Source organism: Panthera onca, chromosome B4 (genome assembly GCF_046562875.1).
Source record: "Panthera onca isolate mPanOnc1 chromosome B4, mPanOnc1 haplotype 2, whole genome shotgun sequence".
Classification (NCBI taxonomy): domain Eukaryota; kingdom Metazoa; phylum Chordata; class Mammalia; order Carnivora; family Felidae; genus Panthera; species Panthera onca.
In genome coordinates, this window is record NC_138345.1 from 40,581,696 (window position 1) to 40,600,442 (window position 18,747).

Here is an 18,747-nt window from a genome sequence, read left to right on the forward strand (position 1 = left end):
CTTTAAGAAAGTGAGAAGACATTCTGATATTCTTGGCCCACATCTTTTCCCCTAAATCAGCCTTCCTGGGAGATCTTGACATCCTACACCCCAGACGTCCCCCAGCCCATTTCTCTGGCTCCATGCAGTAATTTGAGTTAGATATCAGACATCCAGGGCTCTAAGGTGAACAGTCAGGTGTCAGGGTCATTCTAAGGCTGATGGGGAGGGGTCCCCTCTCTGTAGAGAAGGAAGCGATTTGGTCAGTCCTGGGCTCCCACCTGACACCAAGTCAGAGAGGAGAGCACTACCTCCTGGTGCCTCCCAGCTGGCACCATGCCCCTTCCAGGCCTGGCTGTGCCAGAAGCAGCCCAGGGACCTGTTGGAGATGCCAGACCAGGCTGAATAAAGGCAGCTTCTGCAATCGGTTTTCTGGTGCCCTAATCCCAGGGGAGCTAGCCCCAAGCAAGGCGGCCCCTAGCCTCTCCGTCAATGCCCTCTCCTCCATTCCCAGTTTGGAAGGTCCAGCTATCCACACAGAGGGAGTTGTAGGCCGTGCCTGCTAGAATCTCAGGGCCTGCAGGGTGGGTGAGGACCTTTACACCCTAAGTCCACAAATGCCCCCTGCCCCCAGACCTGCCACATGCCTAGCGCTGTGCCTGGTTCTGGGATGCCCCCTGGTGCCCCTTGTTCATCTGAGTCTCTGCCTCTGTCCTTCTCGCTGTCTGGGTCAGGGCAGGAGGTTTGGGAAAGGGTAGGAGGAGGTGTGTCACAGAAGGCCTCATTCAGCCCCCCAGCTCCACAGCCCCGTCTGGAGGCCCTGAGTGGGTAAATCCCTCAAATGCTCGCATTACCCTCCCACTCGGCAGTGATGCCCGTCTCTAGACAGGTCACCCTCATGAATCCAAATTGGCAGTGAGGCTGCAGGCATCTCTGCCACCCACAGGCATCTCCAGCGCGACGTCTTCAAATGAAATCTAATCAGATGGCTACACGTAAGAAAACATATATGCAAACTGTCACCTGATAAATACTAAACAGCCTTTAAAACATGAACAATGTCCATACATGGAACTACGCCCACTGACTGAAAATGCAGAGCACCAAACAGAAGGCATGCACCAAACATCATCCTGTGTAAAATTCACTCAGCCACCAGGGGCGGAAATGACTCCTGTGATAGTCAATCAACTAGAATTGGATGGACACAAAGTTCTTTTGATCTATAAGGCTAAGTGAATAGTTTCTAATGGGTCTCTGATACAAACCCATTTCCTCTCCATTTATCTTAAAATCGAATTGAAACCAGAGCCTAAAAGACAGCAGGGCCCAGACGGGCAGGGGTAGCTGAGCAGATGGGACCACCACACTCACCCTCCAAGCTGCCTTCAGGTGCAGCCAAGCCACGGCCCTGCTCCCGGGAGGTGCCAGCTCCAGGCTGCTAGCTCATGACAAAGACTGAGCATCCTGACGCACAGGAGAGCTCTGCAGGCCCCCACAGGCCCCCAGGAGAGGTGCTCGGGGGCTCCGGCTAATGAAGCTCCAGCCAGTGTTTGGCACCAACATGGCATCACGGGGGAGGGGCGCGAGGGGGAACCAGAGAAGATCAAGGACTGCCGGCCCTGAAGGAGGTGACAATTCCTTCTCAGTCTTGTTGGGGTGACACACGGTAGGAGGCCACGTGGGTGCCCATCATGCTGGGGGAAGTCATCGGGTAACTGTGGTGACGGCAACTTGCTCATCCATTAGGAAAACTGGGTTAGATGCGCGTGCAGAACGCAAAGGATCCCAAAATACAGGGCCGAGAGGGAAAGTCAGGAATAGAATAAGCTGTAAAACAGGGTACCTCCTAGGTAAATTAAAAACATGTACAGTTTCAAGAAACCATCACAGCCAGCGGAGCCTAAGGAGGCAGGATACCTATACATAATGTGGCATCTGGGATGCGATCCGGCACAGAAAAAGGATAGGAGGTAGAAGCTAAATAAATCTGAATAAAGTAGAGATTTTAGTTAATGATAGTATATCAATACTGGTTCATTAATTGTGATAAAGGTACCATATTAATGCAGGGGCACCGGGATGGCTCAGTCAGTTAAGTGTCGGCTCAAGTCATGATCTCACGGTCGTGAGACTGATCTCCATGCTGGGCGTGGAGTCTGCTTAAGATTCTCCCTCTCCCTCTCCTTCTCTCAAAAAGAAAGAAAGAAAGAAAGAAAGAAAGAAAGAAAGAAAGAAAGAAAGAAAGAAAGAAAGGAAGGAAGGAAGGAAGGAAGGAAGGAAGGAAGGAAGGAAGGAAGGAAGGAAGGAAGGAAGGAATGAAAAGAAAAGAAAGTACCATATTAATATAGATGTTAATAGTAGAGGAAACTGGGTACGGAGTATATGGAAACTCTCCGTCCAATTTTTCTGTAAATCTGAAACTGTTCTAAACAATAAAGTCCGCTTTTTAAATGAAAAACTTGCATAAAGCAAGAACAGCGCCAGGGCACTTGCTGGGATGAGCACTGGGTGTTGTATGGAAACCAATTTGACAATAAATAATATTTAATAAAAATTAAAACATTAAAAAAATTTAAAAAGCAAGAACAGCACCATCCACTCCCCCAGGAACATACTGCACTGGAACGACTGCCTGTGGAGGGAACAGGCAAATATCAAGGCGGGCGTTTAAGTACATGACGCGAGGGTCCTCCCTGTACGCCAATGGTGATAATGTGCCACGACTGACAAGTGCCATTAACTTAACACTTTGCATCAGAGGTCCCAAAACTAACAATGATTAATTTTCAGAAAAGAGAGAGAGAGAGAGACAAAACTGCAGGAGAGTAGGTCACAAAGGCCACATGAGTGGAGGGGGCTCTGGGTTGCTGAGTGACCTGGAGGGGCCTCGTGAGGCAAAAGAGTTAAACAGGCTTTGAAGCTGGGGTGGGGGGCCGGGGGTGTGGAAGTTGGCACTTTGTGCTGGTTGCAGACCAGGGATGACCATCCAGGACACGCTCCATGTCCCCATCTAACACTGGTCAGTCCCAAGAGCTATTTCTGGGCCCTCCGAATTCCCAGCCAAAGCCAGGAAAACCTAAATGGAACCTGCTGGTGGGCAGCAAAGCTGGGCAGTGATAGAATAGTCGTAAGAGTTGCCAAGGCAGTTATATTCGAATTTCAGATCAGCAACAAATAATTTTTTTAGTATTAGGTATATCCCAAATATTGCATGGGACATACGTATGCTAAAAACGGATATGCTGTTGATCTGACATTCAAATGTAACTAGCCATCTTGAATCTGCTAATCTGGCAACTCTAATTAATAACAGTAGTGACATGCACTATTACTGTCCTAAGTACTTAACTTACTTGTCTTGTTTTCCTCTTCAAACAACCTCCTGAAGAATACATCACTACCCCCTTTTTACAGACATGGAAACTTGGACGCCAGACCTGGGATGTGAACATCTGTGTAAAGAGCCCACCCTCTTGAGCATGATGCTGTGCCCCAACTAAGTGGCTGAACAAGGCCCAGGCCTCTGCTCCCTGACACCCAGAGACAGGTGTGTCCACAGTGGTGGTACCAAGCTCCTTGCATGGTCTTCAAAACACATTACCACCTGAAAAACCTTCCCACCAGACCCAATTCATCAAGTGAACTTTGGGTTTCAAAAAGGGAAAATCAAGGGAGCCCCAATGAGTCCTAAAAGAGTACAATCTTCCTGCATTGGTGGAAAGAACAAGGAGAGAAGCAGTTCCTACTTTGAGGGTCTAGATAGGCAGCACACATCAGCAGGGCAAGGGTCTGAGCCGAGCCGCATGCCATCCCTCCTGGAGACAGAGAAATAGATGAATGACCCCTGGAAGTTCTGTCCAGTTTGGGGACAGTATTAACTTGAGTCCTAAAGAAAAATTAGAAAACAGGTTTCTAATGAGAATGGCACCCCACCCCTCAGCATGACTCATATTTAAAATAATACTAAGGAACATTTATTGAGCACCTACTATGTATTGCACATTGTGCCAGATGTTTTCACTGCCCATCAATTGCTGGGGCATGTAAACCTACAGTCCAGCAGGGCATTTGCCTATTTTGCAGATGAGGAACCTGAGATTCAGGGAGATCACTTATTTATTCAACTACATGACTTTACTGTTCAGTCTCTGTCCTGAGTGCTGAGGATGCAGAAGTGAACCAAACAAGACCCCTGCCTTCATGAATCTGGTTGGGGCGCAGATAAAAAAACAAATCTATTATGCTGTTTCAGGTAGCAGTGCCAAGTGTGATGAAGAAAAGTAAAGCACGGTCAAGGAACAGAATGATAGGGTGGGAGTATTTTAGCTAGGATGGTCACGAAGATGTCTGGAAAGAGGTGACATTTAGGCAGAGGTCTGAAGTGAGGGACTGAGCATGCCCAGGTCTGCGAAGGGTGCCCAAGGCAGAGGGGACAATCAGCGCAAAGGCCCTGAGGTAAGGGTGACCAACACACAACCAAGATAATGCCAATGGGCTGGAGGAGGTACAGGAAGGTGGGAGGGGTAGAAGATGAGTTCAGAGGGGATGGTTAGGCCAAGTCATCTTTAAAGGATCACTGTGATATGAAGAAATGGATGGATGGATGGATCCAAGAATGGATGGTCGGATGGACAGATGGATATGTAGATAAATGGACTTCCATGGATTCCTTCAGGCTGCTACTGACCAGGGTGAGAATATATGTAGCTCACAAGTTGATAAAATATGTCCAATGTTCAGTTTCCAATTAATCATCTCCCTCAGAGGGCCTCAGGCAAGCACATTCCTTAGTGAAGTATATGCCCTAGAGAGGAATTTGATCCAAAGTTGCACAGGCAATCTGGGTCTTCATTCCAAGGAAACCATTTAAAGAAACCAAGGCAAGGCAGAAGTGTCTTGCCTCCAATCTCTAGGCCAATGCCCACGGAACAGGCTGGACATCACCATCACTGCCTTCACCACCTGGGACTCCCCTAGGCAGAGGCACCAGCTATACCAATGCTCTTCCTCAAGTCTTTGAACAAGAAAATCTTGTATGCTCATCAGATTTAAAAAAAAAAAAAAAAAAAAAAAACCACGCCACCTGCCAGAACAAAGCCAACACTCCCGGCAGGTGACACTGGTCACCAGGGCCCCAGTCCTGCAAGGCCATCCCATCCCACGTCCCTTTACCACCTGCCCAGCCTCACCTCCACATCCTTCTCGAGCTCAAGCCCAGCCTCCATCAGGTTGTGCTCAAACTCCTCCCGCTGTTCCTTCCTCTCCTCCTCCAAGGCATCAAGTGGCCCCAGTTCAATGTCACCATGGCCACCAGCACGAGGTTCCTTGCCTGTCTCCCCATTGGAGACAATCGCCAGCGAGGGGCCAGGGGAGCCATGGCCAGGGTGCACCCCACGTTTCCGGTAATGGTAGGCGAGCACATAGTCGACCTTCCTCTGGTTGTCATGGAAGTGCATGCGGCTCAGACGGGCCTCTGAGGACACTGGCTCGTTGGCATCCAGGTAGTTATTGATGACCTGGCCAGAGAGAACGGGACAGAGACAGCGAGGTCCAGTGAGGAGGAGTGAGAGACGGAGGAGGCTAACCCTGTGCTCTGGGCCCAGGGCGGTGGACTAGGAGGCAAGGCCCTCAGGCCCAGTGAAAGCCACACAGTGGCCTAAGTCCTTCCACCATACCCAGCCCACTCAGCCCTCCATCCACATGTCCACAGCCTGGACACCGATGCCTTCACTCCTGCCCTGGCATCCGTGCACACACGTATGCTCACACGCACAGACAACACGTGCAGCAGCGAAGCCCTGTGCTTCCGCACCTGCCTGCACACCAGAGCCATGCACCACCCCTGCACACGCACACACAGCATCGACACACAGCACCTCTGCACCAGCTCTCCTGCACCCATCTGTGCACAAGTGCACTCTGGCACACGCAGCCCTCCACATGCACGGTAACACACCCACGCACACTCATCTCCTTGCAGATCCGCCGGCCTGCCTGCAAACGCATGCACGCTTACACACACATTACTCACTGGCAAGTTCTCTGGATCCATTGGAACAAGGGCCAGTTTCTTGTCACCCGGCCCACCCCAGCCCCACCCCACGGGGATTCACTCTACACTATGCCCCTTCACAGCCCCACATCCTCCTCCTCCTCCTCTGCAGCCACCAGTGGGGACGGCAGCAGGGGGACTGACTTCTGCTCCCGACCAGCCTGGAGGTGGGAGGTTGAGAGACGAGGAGGGGAAAGAACAAGGCGGAGCAGGCGAGGGACCTGCCTCCCTCCCTTTGGGCGTCTCCCTGTTTATTACTGGTTTGGTACCCAGCTGCCTCTGCAGCCACCTGGGAGGTCACCTGGGCAACCAGATGAAGCGCCAGCCACAGGGGAGAGCCTCAGAGCCACCAAAGCAGAGGTCTGGTTCCTCAGACCTGTGAGGGGAGCCAAGGAGTCTGCAGACCAACAGGTGGGCTCACGTGGTCTCACACCTCCCTCTCCCTGTCCTCTGACCACAAGACTCCAGCATAGTCGGGACACTGTGCCACCATGACTTGGAGAGAGAGAGGAAAAGGCCCTAAGAAAAACCCTGGAGATCTCTCTCTCTCTCTCTCACACACACACACACACACACACACACACAAACCCCTGCCCCCCAGGTGGAGAGTGTCTCAGTCAAGAGGCTCCCTTTGGGCCCCCAACAGGGCCAGCCTTTACCCCACCCCAGCACTCACCGAGCTGCCACAGGAGCTCCCTCCACCGGAGGGCGGGCCAGAATCTCGGTCATGGTCAGAACTGCCCTGCGGACCCGGGGCTTGGGAACCGGGAACCTTGAGGTATTGCTGGCCACGTTTGGGGCCCTGGCCACCTCTGGCCACTGCCCGAGGGCTCAGCCGGCGTGGGGAGCCAGGGAGCAGGGGGATATCTGTGAGAGGAAGAGACAAAGGAGGCAAAGCAGCTTCAGGTGACAGAAAACCCAGGACACAGAGAAATTGAGGCACTGATGGGAGGGGAACTGGGATGTCCCCAAGAAAAAGGCCACATCTCCTCACAGCCTTGGTTAGCCAGGGGGGAAGAGGGTCTCAGCCGCTACATACACATGCATGCACACACGCACGCACCCTGGGCGTGGAGCCACCAGCAGGAGCCCCTTCAGATGATGGGTGCCATAACCTCTTATAATTCCCAAACAAGAGAAGGTGGCTCCGGCGAGCCAGGGTAAGTGGAGCACTCCTTGGAGAGACACCTTGAATTAATGCCAAAGGCTTGAGTTTGGGGGCCTCTCCCAGGGCAGCCAGGCGGCCCTCATGGCCCGAGGAGAGAGCAGAGAGGAAGAGAGACCAACTGTGGGGCCCCTGAGGGCAGGGCCGGGCTCTGACAAAAGCACTGCCTCCAATGCCCTTGAGGGGTTCCCATGCACCTGCTGCCCCCACCGGGGCTTCGGAGCTCCACAGCCCCTTCTGGACCCTCCCCAGAACAGCCCCCGGAACAACCCACAGTGGGAGCAGCAGTGCTATTTCAGGGAACTTCCAGCTTCACCTCTGGAGGGAAAAGACCCAGGCTGGTGACAGAATTGCAGAATGTCACAACTGGAGGGGACTGAAGCATTAAACACTCCGCTTTGCACCAAAAAGCCCCAGGCAGGGGCCATGAGCTAGCTGCCAGGGCCTCGAGGCTGATGAGACTCGATCTGTCCCTGCGTCTGAGAAATACTCTTTCCAGCAAAGCAGCAAACCCAGTGCGCCTGGGCCTAACCCTGAGCTCTGCCACTTGCTCTGAGAATTCTCTGAGCCTGTTTCTTCAACTGCAACATGAGAATCCCACACTTGCAGGGTTGTAGTGAGAATTCGAAGCAGAGATGTACATGCGAAACACCCAGGGTAGTCATCAGCCCATGGGTGGGAATAAAAGGTGCTTATTATAATTATTATTATTTTCATTTTGAGCTCCGTGTAAGAAGAAGTCATACCATATACATCCAGCTCAGCCCTCAGCACCTGCTGAATGAATGAAGGAACAAAAAGCACCTGGAAGGAGAGCTTCTGATCAGTGACCAGCTTGTAGAGCAGCCCCTTAGGTGCCCAGCTCTCTGCTGGACAGTTCAGGAGCCCTAGGACACCTGGTCCCTACACTGGAAAATCTTATCATCTCTTTATGAGGACAGACCTGGCAGGTAGGAAGCACAATGAAGACCAGCAGAGGAAAGCTCTCATAATTTACTTCTACACTGTGGGCTCTAGTCCGTATTGTGGAAGACCAGAAAGGCTAGAAGGCTTCCTGAGAACTGAGCCTGAAGCTGGTCTCAAAGGGTGGACAGCTTCTGAAAGGCAGGAGAGAGAACACAGAAAAGCAACAGTGGGTATGCATGCTGGTAGAACGACAGGGGGCAGTTCAAGACATCATGGGAGTGGATTCTCTCCTCGGTCCTTAGTCTCACCTCATCCCTTTCCCCCTGTGCCTTTCTGCATGCTTGCCCGCCATCTGGCCCAGGGCAGCATTGAGAACAGGGCTCTACAGCCCAGAGATGGCTTGAAAACCTTCAGATGCATGTCTAAGGAGCCCAAGACCATACTGATGTATAACTGGGCAGATGACAAAGGTGACGTTCACTCAAGCATCCTTGACAGCCATATTCATATTCACACCTGTGACTCAAGATAGCTCATATTCAGAGTCAGCCCAAAACTTTGGTCAAACCATTACCCAGGAGCCACGGTCTCCTGAAGGTACAACCTGGGGTTTGAGGCTAGCCTTCGGGGCCCCACCAGCCATCCCAGCAGCAACCTCTGCTTGCCTCTGACACACAGACCATGGCTGCATGAGGCCCTGCTTTTATGCCCACCTCTTCTCCCAACCAGCAAGAACACAGCATATGGCTGAGTTGTTTCAGATGCAAATGACATACCATGCAGTAATGACACAGAGGTGGAAAGATCCAAGAGAGCTGGCTTACACCGTGAAATGAAGGCTGCGGTGGCAGATGGGGGGAGGGGTTGGGGGGATGGGGGGTGGGATGTGAGCGACGTCTGGGCATCAGGAAGAATAGGGCAAGTGAACACGCTCCACAGGAATCCTCTAAGAAGCTGAAAAAAGGTGAATTGGGGTTGATCCGAAGTAAAGGCCATCATACACAGCTTATGGAACATGATACTCATTTGAAAATAATCTTTCCTTCGTTGACCATTTACTTGCCTCTTGGTACACGCCGCCTTGCAAAACAGATCCCTGGGTGTTCAGGATTAGCTGCCTTCTTGGGTTATGGGTGCCCTGAAGGGCATGGCTCACCCACCTCTGGATACCCTGGATGGATTTTCACAAGGCTTGGACCTGGGGCCTCTTTTCTACACTCTTACCCTTTTCTACACTCTTTTTCTACACTCTTACCCTTGCCCTCTATCTGCTCCTATGCCCTCTATGCCCCCCTAGATACTCTATCTGTTCCTATGGCCTTAATGACCACCTACGTCCCCATAACCCTCAACATTTTACCTTTAACCCTTACTTTCTTCCAGCTTCTGGATCCACACATCCTCCCGCCTACCTGGTATCTCCACTTGGATGCTTCAGAGCCCCTTCAAAACCTCCATCTCCAAAACCAAACTTAACAATCTGCTCTACCAGATGACTCTCTTCCAGGAGTCCCTATGGCTATGAATGCCACCACTACGTTCAGTCCATACACCAGAAATCTACAGGCAGCCTCCAGAGTCTTCTTCCTTCATGCCCCACAGCCAATGTGTCACCACTCCTATGAATTTTGCCCTGAAATATCTCCCAAATCCATCTGTTTTTCACCACCTCCATGACTACCACCTTAGCCCAAACTACCACACTTATTCAGCTGGATAACCCCAGCAGCCTCCCAATAGCACCTACTCCATGCACCCTTGCTCTCCTTCACCGTCCTCCAAAGGCAGCCAGGGGGTCCTTTCAAAATGTCGACCTCGCTATGACACCCACGTGTGTGGAGATTTCTGGTGCTTCCCACCACTCTCAAGCTGTGAGCCCCTGCACAGCCTGGCCCGCTCACGTCTCCACCTCATCTCTCCCCGTGTCCCTCTGCGTTTCTGAGCTCCGGCCATACCACGCTGCTTGCAGTGTCTGGAATGCACCATACTCCCTCCTGGCCCAGGGTCTTACCCGTGCTCCTCCCTCTGGCTACAATGTGCTTCTTCGTCTAGCTGTGGGCCACCTGCTATTTTGGCCATTAGGGAACCAGAAAATCAGAAGTAACACATTCCTGTCTCGAGAAGCCACTGATCAAGGTATAAGACAGAAATAGTCAGATACTACAGGCAAAGCTAATTTGCTTCCACTTCAGACTTGACTTAAATTCCAGAAGCTGAGGTAGTGTAGGGAGGGCTTAGGGGACACACAGACACATGTAAAGTCAGCAGACGAAGGCCTCCAAGCTTTATCCAATGGACTCCACTGGTCAGCAGGGAACTACAGAGAGTGGGGCACTTATTGGCTGGTGTCACTGAATAAAGGTAACCTGTTGGTGGCAGCCCACTGATTGTCTAGTCAAAGGAACTCCTGTGCTCCGAGCTTCTGCCCAGATCTGACCACCCCCAAGTGACTCCCCCATATGGGACTAGCCCATTTTTCAACTATTCACACCCTCATAAACTTCCTGGAGCATTGGGGTGGGGAGAAAGAAAGGCCTTCCTCACCTAGTCAAAGTGTAACCAGATGAAAATGACCAGGGGCCTCCCGCTAAACATGGACAGAGGGCAACCCCAGCTTGGCACCAGACCCTGCCCACATCCACCTCTGTCCCAAGACATTCTCCCCTGCCACCTTCGGAGGGATCTTTTCGAATCACACCGCCCCACTCTCCCACTGAAAGCTTTCCGGTGGCTCCCCACTGCTAGAGTAGAAAACCTTCACCATGAACTGAAAGGTGCTGCATCCATTCTCCAGCCTTGCCCTCACCCTCCTTCCCATTCCCCTCTTTGAGACTAGTCTTTCTAAATATTCTTATCTGCTCCATTTGCTAAGAGGCTGAAGCACAGCGGCACCCAGGGCCATGGGATAAGGGGAGGGAGCTGCACTTGTTGAGGGTGAGGAGGAATCGAAGGGGAGGAGGGCAGTGTTCTGGTCTCGACCTGATGTTTGGAGGACCTGCAGCCTGTCTGAATGGTCCATGGCGGACAGTCTTTTGCAGGCCAGGAATAAGAAAGTCACTAAAAGGCAGGCTGTGATTTGGGACGACATGAACGTCACACAGGGGTGGGCTCTACAGACAACTGAGAAGTGCTAGGTCAACAGCCACACCCTTCTCCATCCCACTCTACAACCCCCCCTCCCAGGACTAGCCAATGGCACTCCACTACACAATGAGCCCACACTGAGCAGGAGGACCCCTGGTGCCTAGGCCTGGCATTGCCAGAATTTCAGAAAAATAATGTATTTTCTCTGCACATTTTAGTTCCGTGATTGAGAGGAGGGTGTCATTACCATATCTTTCCCTCACAGGGGGAGTGTGATGATATGGTAAAAACGTGAGCTACAGAAAACGTGAGGGATCTTTACCAAATCCTACTCCGGGGCTCAGGGCCCGCCCCCTTCATCTGCACCTGCCCACCCCGATTTCTCTGCTCCATTCCAGTCACTGTGCTCTAAGTCCCCAGAATTCCCCTTCTGTGCCACCCACCTGCCTGCTGACTACTCACCTCCTCCTGGAAGTACTCCTGGACTAGGCAGCTGTCTATCCCCCATGACTGCAACTTCCTTTCTCATCTGGGACCATCACACACTTTCTAATCCTTTTTTTTTTTTAATGTTTATTTTGATTTTGAGAGAGAGAGAGTACAAGCAGGGGAGAGGCAGAGAGAGAGGGAGAGAGAATCCCAAGCAGGCTCCACACTGTTGGCACAGAGCCTGACGTGGGGCCCGAACTCGCAAACCATGAGATCACGACCTGAGCCAAAACCAAGAGTTGGACACTTAAACGACTGAACCACCCAGGCGCCCCTCTTATCCTTTAGAACCCACTATTTCAGGGGTGAACTCTGTCTCTTCTAGAAGGATCCAATTTCCACCACCCAGAAAGGCTGCAGGTACCTCAGGCTGTGCTATAGAAGCAGACAAAGAAGGAGCAGGATCAGAGATCTGCAGGGAAAAGAACAGAGACTATAGGCAGGGAGAGGCCCAAATCTCAATGAAAAAATAGGTATAGCTTGTTTTCGGGGTCCTCCCATGGCCTGCCCTTTCACACGCCTACCCAAGGCCCCACCCCAGCCACGGTCCCCATTCTGTGCTGCACTTTCTCACCCACCACCAGGGTCTTCCAACACCCATTCCCCCATTTAGCTCTTGGCTGTCTTGTCTGAGAAGCTAATACACTGCGAAGTACAGGGAGCCCTTGCTGGCATCCCAAGACAAGCGATACAATGAAAGCCTTCTGAAAACTCTCAGGGGCTCTGGAGATGCCGCTGGCCCTGCAGGGATCCAGGGGCAGGGGTCTCACTGTGAGGAATACTCTCTAGTGGTGGGCACTGCTACCCCACGCTGGGTGAGGGGAGAGCTGCCACAGGGAGAGATCCGGACCCTTCGACTCATGCCTCAGCTCTAGGGCAGTTTGGCAAGAACCTTCAGGGTCACAGCCAAGGATCAGAGCAAGGAGGGGCCCCTGAGTTGGGGAGCCGGGCAGGAGCAGGCTGTGGAGAGTCGGGTGGGGGGGGTGGTGAGAAGAGCTCGGGCAGTAGCTGATGGCAGGAAAACCGGAGCAAAGGGACCCGGAGGCACAGTCAAGAGCAAGGCAGCAGCAGCCTGCACAGACGGGGAGCAGGAAGTGGGTTCACCGGGCACGGAGGAGGGTGAGGTGAGTCACTGGGGCCCTAGGAGGTTTCCAGAGCCTCCAAGAAAGAATAGCAGGAGGTGGTTTCCTGTGGGAGCAGGACCTCCAGGCAGCATGGCTCTTCCTCGAAGCTTCCCTCATGGCATTTTTACTGCCTCACTACTAACCATTGGCAGGGCAAGTGTGGGTGCCCCAAAAGACAGGGCCACCTCTCTCACTGGCCTTTCGGGGCCACTGCTTCCTGCCCTGAGTGGAGATGGTACATCCACGCTCTCCTAGGCCAGGGACAAGACTCCTGGTGGGCCTCAGAGAGACCTGGGCGCCTTCAGGACGCTCACCTGGACCCTCCCCAAGCATCCTGGGACAGATGGACTGCATTTCAGTTAGGGTCAACTTTTTATGCTGAGGTCTTACTCTGTTTTCCTACATGAATCTGACAGGCAAAATCTGAGCCTCCACACTTAAAATCTGGACCTTGCAATGGCCCTGCTGTTCACCCTACTCTCTACCCCAGAGTTCCTGTTAAACAGTACCTTTCTGGGCCTCTGCATGTGGCCAGAGTAACAGAGGGATGATCTTCCAGTGCCCTCTCCCTCTTCGGCTCTGCTTATCTTGACTCAAAAACAGCCCTCTCTCTACCGATGCTCAAACATTCCCTTCCTAATGAAGATACAGCCCCAGTGTGGATCCTTACCTTGAACCTGGATAAGTAAGAGCTAACTGGCCTCCCTGCCACTAAGCTGGCTCCCCGCTGATCCTCAGGTCACAACCTGACCGAGTTACTCCCACTCAGGGGCTTTCATTCTTCTTAGATGAAAACCAAATTGTCTGATATGCACACAGGGCCTTTCATGATCTGGGCCCTGCCTACCTAGCCGAATACCGTTTCATCTCCTAACATCCATCCATGGCCTGCTTATCCTTTCCAGCCTCCTGGCCCCATGCACGCACCACATGCCATGCTCCAACCACACCTGGCCGCTCTTGGGGGGTGGGGGAGCGTACATATATGCCATTGCTCACATCTCTATTCTTCTCAGACCATTTAACCTCCTGGGCGCTGTGTAATACACTGGAAATAGAAGGCTTGCCCTAGATGCTCACAAGGAAGGCAGACTAATAAGGAGAACAGATTAATAAGGAGATTTCAGGAACAAGAGAAAAGCTGAGGCCGGAGTATAAACAAGGAGCTACAGTAGCAGAAGCCCGCAGCTCTGCTTAGAGCCAGCAGGCCTCCCAGAGTGACTTTTGAGGAGCATCTAGAAAAGACAAGGAGGCATCTTCCAATGGGCAAGGGAGGAAAGGAGATTCCAGGGAGAAGGGCAATTGTTTGTACGGTCCTTCGCAATCAGCTGCTGGGCTTGCCTGTTTCAGGTCATCAGCCTCCTGAGAACAAGGCATGCGTCCCCCTCGTGTTCCTCTTCCACCCACGTAGTCCCAATAGGTGGCCAGCTACGTGGCAGAACTCAGGGCAGGCAAAGAAAGGGCACTTTGGGCTTATAGTACACACTTTTTAACAGGGCCTACGAGGCCCCTTACTATCTTTCCTGCTAATATCAATCATCTCCTGCTAGTCACTCCTCCCTCCCTCCCACCTCCTTCTTCTATCTCCCTCCCTACCTCTCTGTCTCTCTCTCTCTGTCTCTCTCTCTCTCTCTCTCTCTCTCTCTCTCTCTCACACACACACACACACACACACACAGAATACACACACACATCAGAGAGAATAAACTACCAGCAGCTTCCAGAAGAAGGCGACCTGCTTTTTCTTATCCCTACTCTTTGATCTTTGGAATTGTTCTCCCTTTTGCCCCTAAACATCTCTCCTCAACCAAGACTAGTTGGTAAGTCCCTTCCTGACATCTCTCAACCCTTTAAAAAGGCCTTTTAACAAAGATCACTTATAGTCATTGCTCAGAGCCAGGATCCTACAAGTGAAGACCCAGGTCAAGAAAAGCAGCAGCATTTCAGGAAGCGCTTCCCTCAGGGACAGAACCCAGGGACTGGGATCTGGATGAGTTCCTCAAATGAAACCTATTCATGGGCATCTCATCCTACACTGTGGTTGGTTGTGTGGCTGATGACATTAAGGGATAATGTCCCTCCCTCTATGTCAGGAGGAAGCAGCCAGTCTACAACGCAATTGATCAAAACTGCTCTGTTAGCTAATCGTAACCTGTTTCCCAAGTATAATAACATGAAAAGAGCATAACGATGCAATGGTGAGCAAAATGCAAGCCTTCCTCCAGCCCCTCCACACAGATCACACATGTGCTCACATACACATGCATGCACACATGCACACCACTTTATTAGGGTGACTGGCTCCTCTCCTGGTCATGCCTGGTGGAGTCTCACCATGTCCCCCATCTTCCTCCACCGTCCACGAACATCTCCTACCTCTCATCTCTTCCTCCTGGTATAACCAAGATTGATGAGCTCTGCCTTATTCTGAGCTCTCCAAAGAAGGTGGGACAGATCTCTGCTGCCCAAAATGGACTGGCTGTGAGGCTAAAGCCTAAGACAGCTCCTGTAATCACAATGCTCTGCTCAGACTGCAGAGGCCTGTGGATCTGGATGAGATATGAGGGATACAGAGAGATTCAGCAGACAAGAGGAACATGGATGCGCCTCAGGATTTTATAAGATATCCCAAATACACATATAATCGATAGGAAATTGCTCAAAAGTTTTCTCTCCGCTACAGTGTGGTTAACTGAAATAAGTAAATTCATATCATATAGACAGCAAGGCTCATGTGCTCAGCAGTGCTCTTCCTGAGGACAGGAACAGTGCCCATCTTGTTCGTCCCTGTATGCTTAGCCCCAAACATGAGGACTGGCCCATAATTGGCTTCGGGAGCAGGACAAGTGCCTTCCCACAGCTTGGGAAGGTGGAGCTCAACATCAAGCGTCAGCTAAGATGGTTAACACGAAGTAGAAGCTTAAAGAATTGTTCATGAACACATGTGAGACACCCCTAGGGACTCCCAGAATTGCCAGGTCAGACTTTTAAAAGGACTGGAGATCCCATCGTAACTAGTGGGGGAACAGCTTGAGAGACCCATTTGGTAATTTCTCATGACTCCACCTCTACTAGGCGGCTGTGGTGACCATCCCAAAGACAAACTGCTCTTCCTTAAAACCGGATGCGTCCTCATTTGACTATCAGTGAGGTTATGATCACCACATTCCGAAAGGACAGAACCAGGAGGAGTGGTTCTGGAGAAGGAGAAATAGAAGCATACAAGAGCTGCTCTGTGGGGGAGGCAGAGATGGTTGTGGGAAGCCAGACTTAAAAAAAATATTAGCATTCAGGGGCGCCTGGGTGGCTCAGTCGGTTGAGCGTCCAACTTCGGCTCAGGTTATGATTTCACGGTTTGTGAGTTCGAGCCCTGCATCGGGCTATGTGCTGACAGCTCAGAGCCTGGAGCCTGCTTCAGATTCTGTGTCTCCCTCTCTCTCTCTACTATCTTCCACTCGCACTCTGTCTCTCTCTCTCAAAAATAAAATAAACATTAAAAATTTTTTAAAATATTAGCATTCAGCAATTGGGAAAGATGAGGACCAGTGGAGACAGGGACTCCTTCTCAACCCTGGGTACATATTAGAATCACCAAAGAAAGTTAAAATATCGATGTCTGGGCCCCACCTCAAGATTTGGACTTAATTTGTCTGAGGTGCTCTATTGTGCCACCAGGGTTGAGATGGCTGGTCTATAGAATCAAAAGTGTGAACAGAGATCTAGTCGCAAGGTCCTGACGTATCAAAGAAAGGCACACTACCTAGACCGTAAATAAAGCAAGCTTAGGTCAAATAAAACAAAGCACCACTTAGCACGGCCAAGATAAACATTTAGAGCTAGAGACCGGTCTTGGCCTGGGTGTTGAAAAAAAATTGGGTGCCACGTGAACCCAGAAGCAAGGGAAGCCTGTTACTGGAGAAGGAAAAGAAAGCTACCATGCTTGGCAACCCATGAGCGTGCTTTGGCCCACTGGCTATAGAAGCAGTGTGTGCTTTAACCAGGGCTAAGACCCTCCACGTATGTGGCCTTGGTGTGGCTCCCCGACTACTAAAGCACACTGTAGAACCTGGATCATAATGCCAGCTTGAGAGCCAAAGGGGGTAGGAATGGGTTCTACACAATCCAAGTAAATGCAAATGCTAAATGTCATTAAACGTAGTTAACATGTGCCTGAATGATTTGATAGTTTATGGATGAACTAGAAGTTCGTCTATCTGCCATAACAAACATAAAGGCAAGCAACTTCCTCTAAATTGACACCTTAGAGACACCTGGGCAGCTCAGTCAGTTAAGCCTCCAACTCTTGATTTTGGCTCAGGTCATGATATTGTGGTTTGTGAGTTCAAGGTCCACATCGGGCGGGCTCTGTGCTGACAGTGTGGAGCCTGCTTGGGATTCTCTCTCTCTCCCTCTCTGTCATTCCCATGCTCCCTCTAATTAAATAAATAAATTTGTTAAAAGGTTTTTTTAATATTTTTAAAAGAAGCAATTGAATCCACTGGCCAACTGTTATCATACCAACTCAGCATTGATTCATTCTTTCACTCACAGCACTAAAACAATCCTAAAATTTGTATGGAACCACAAAAGACCCTGAAGAGCCAAAGCAATCTTGAAAAAGAAAAACAAAACTGGAAGTTTCCAGATTCCAAGTTACATTACAAAGTGGCAGTAATTAAAACACTACGATACTGGCATAAAAATAGACACATAGATCAATGGAATAGAACAGAAACCCAGAAATAAACCCACAATTGTATGGTCAATCAATCTTCAGCAAAGGAGGAATCAACATACGATGGGAAAAAGTTTCTTCAACGAATGGTGTTGGGGAAACTGAACAGTCACATGCAAAAGAATGAAACTGGACCACTTTCTTTCACTATCACAAAAATAAACTCAAAATGGATTAAAGACCTAAATGTGAGACCTGAAACCATAAAAATCCTTGAAGAGAGCACATGCAGTAATCTCTCTGACATTGGCTGTAGCCACATCTTTCTAGATGTGTCTCCTGAGGCAAAGGAAATAAGAAGCAAAAAATAGATTACTGGAACAACATCAAAATCAGAAGTTTCTGCACAGTGAAGGAAACAATCAACAAAACTAAAAGGCAACCAATGGAATGGGAGAAGATATTTGCAAATGACGTATCCAATAAAGGGTTAGTATCCAAAATATATAAGGAAATGATACAATTCAATACCCAAAAAACAATCCAATTAAAAAATGGGCAGAGCACATGAGCGGACATCTCTCCAAAAAGGACATACAGATGGCCAACAGACTCATGAAAAGATGCTCAACCTTACTCATCATCAGAGAAAAGCAAATCAAAATCACAATGCAGTATCACTTTATACCTGTCAGAATAGCTAACATCAACAATACAAGAAACAAGTGGTGGCAAGGTTGTGGAGAAAAAGGACCCCTTTGCACTGTTCGTGGGAATGCAAATTGGTGCAGCCACTGTGGAAAACTGTATGGAGGTTCCTCAAAAAGTTAAAAATACAACTACTGTATGATCCAGGAATTACACGACTGGGTATTTACCAAAAAAAAAAATACAAAAACACTAATTCAAAGAGATACATGCACCCATATGTTTATAGCAGAGTCACTTACCAAACTATGGAAGCAGCCCAAGTGTCCATCATAGACGAATGGACAAAAAAGATGTGGTGTGTGTATGCATGTGTGTGGTCGTGTGTGTATGTATATATATAACGGAATATTATTCACCCACTAAAAAAATGAAGTCTTGCCATTTGCAATGACATGGATGTAGCTAGAGGGTATAACGCTAAGCAAAATAAGTCAATCAGGAAAAGACAAATACCATATGATCTCACCCATATGTGGAATTTAAGAAACAAAACAAATGAGCAAAGGAAAAGCAGAGAGAGAGAGAGAGAGAGACAAACCAAGAAACAGACTCTTAACTA

General features: G+C 50.1%; 1 protein-coding gene across 1 annotated transcript in view; it reads right to left on the reverse strand.

Moving 5' to 3' along the window:
- Window positions 1-18,747, reverse strand: part of ANO2 (anoctamin 2) — a 340,487-nt gene that overhangs the window by 311,724 nt on the left and 10,016 nt on the right. The window contains exons 2-3 of the mRNA XM_060658635.3: window positions 6,711-6,901; window positions 5,172-5,498 (exon numbers count right to left, since the gene is read on the reverse strand). Of these exons, the coding sequence (XP_060514618.2) occupies window positions 5,172-5,498; window positions 6,711-6,901 (518 nt within the window). The remainder of the gene's footprint in view (window positions 1-5,171; window positions 5,499-6,710; window positions 6,902-18,747) is intronic.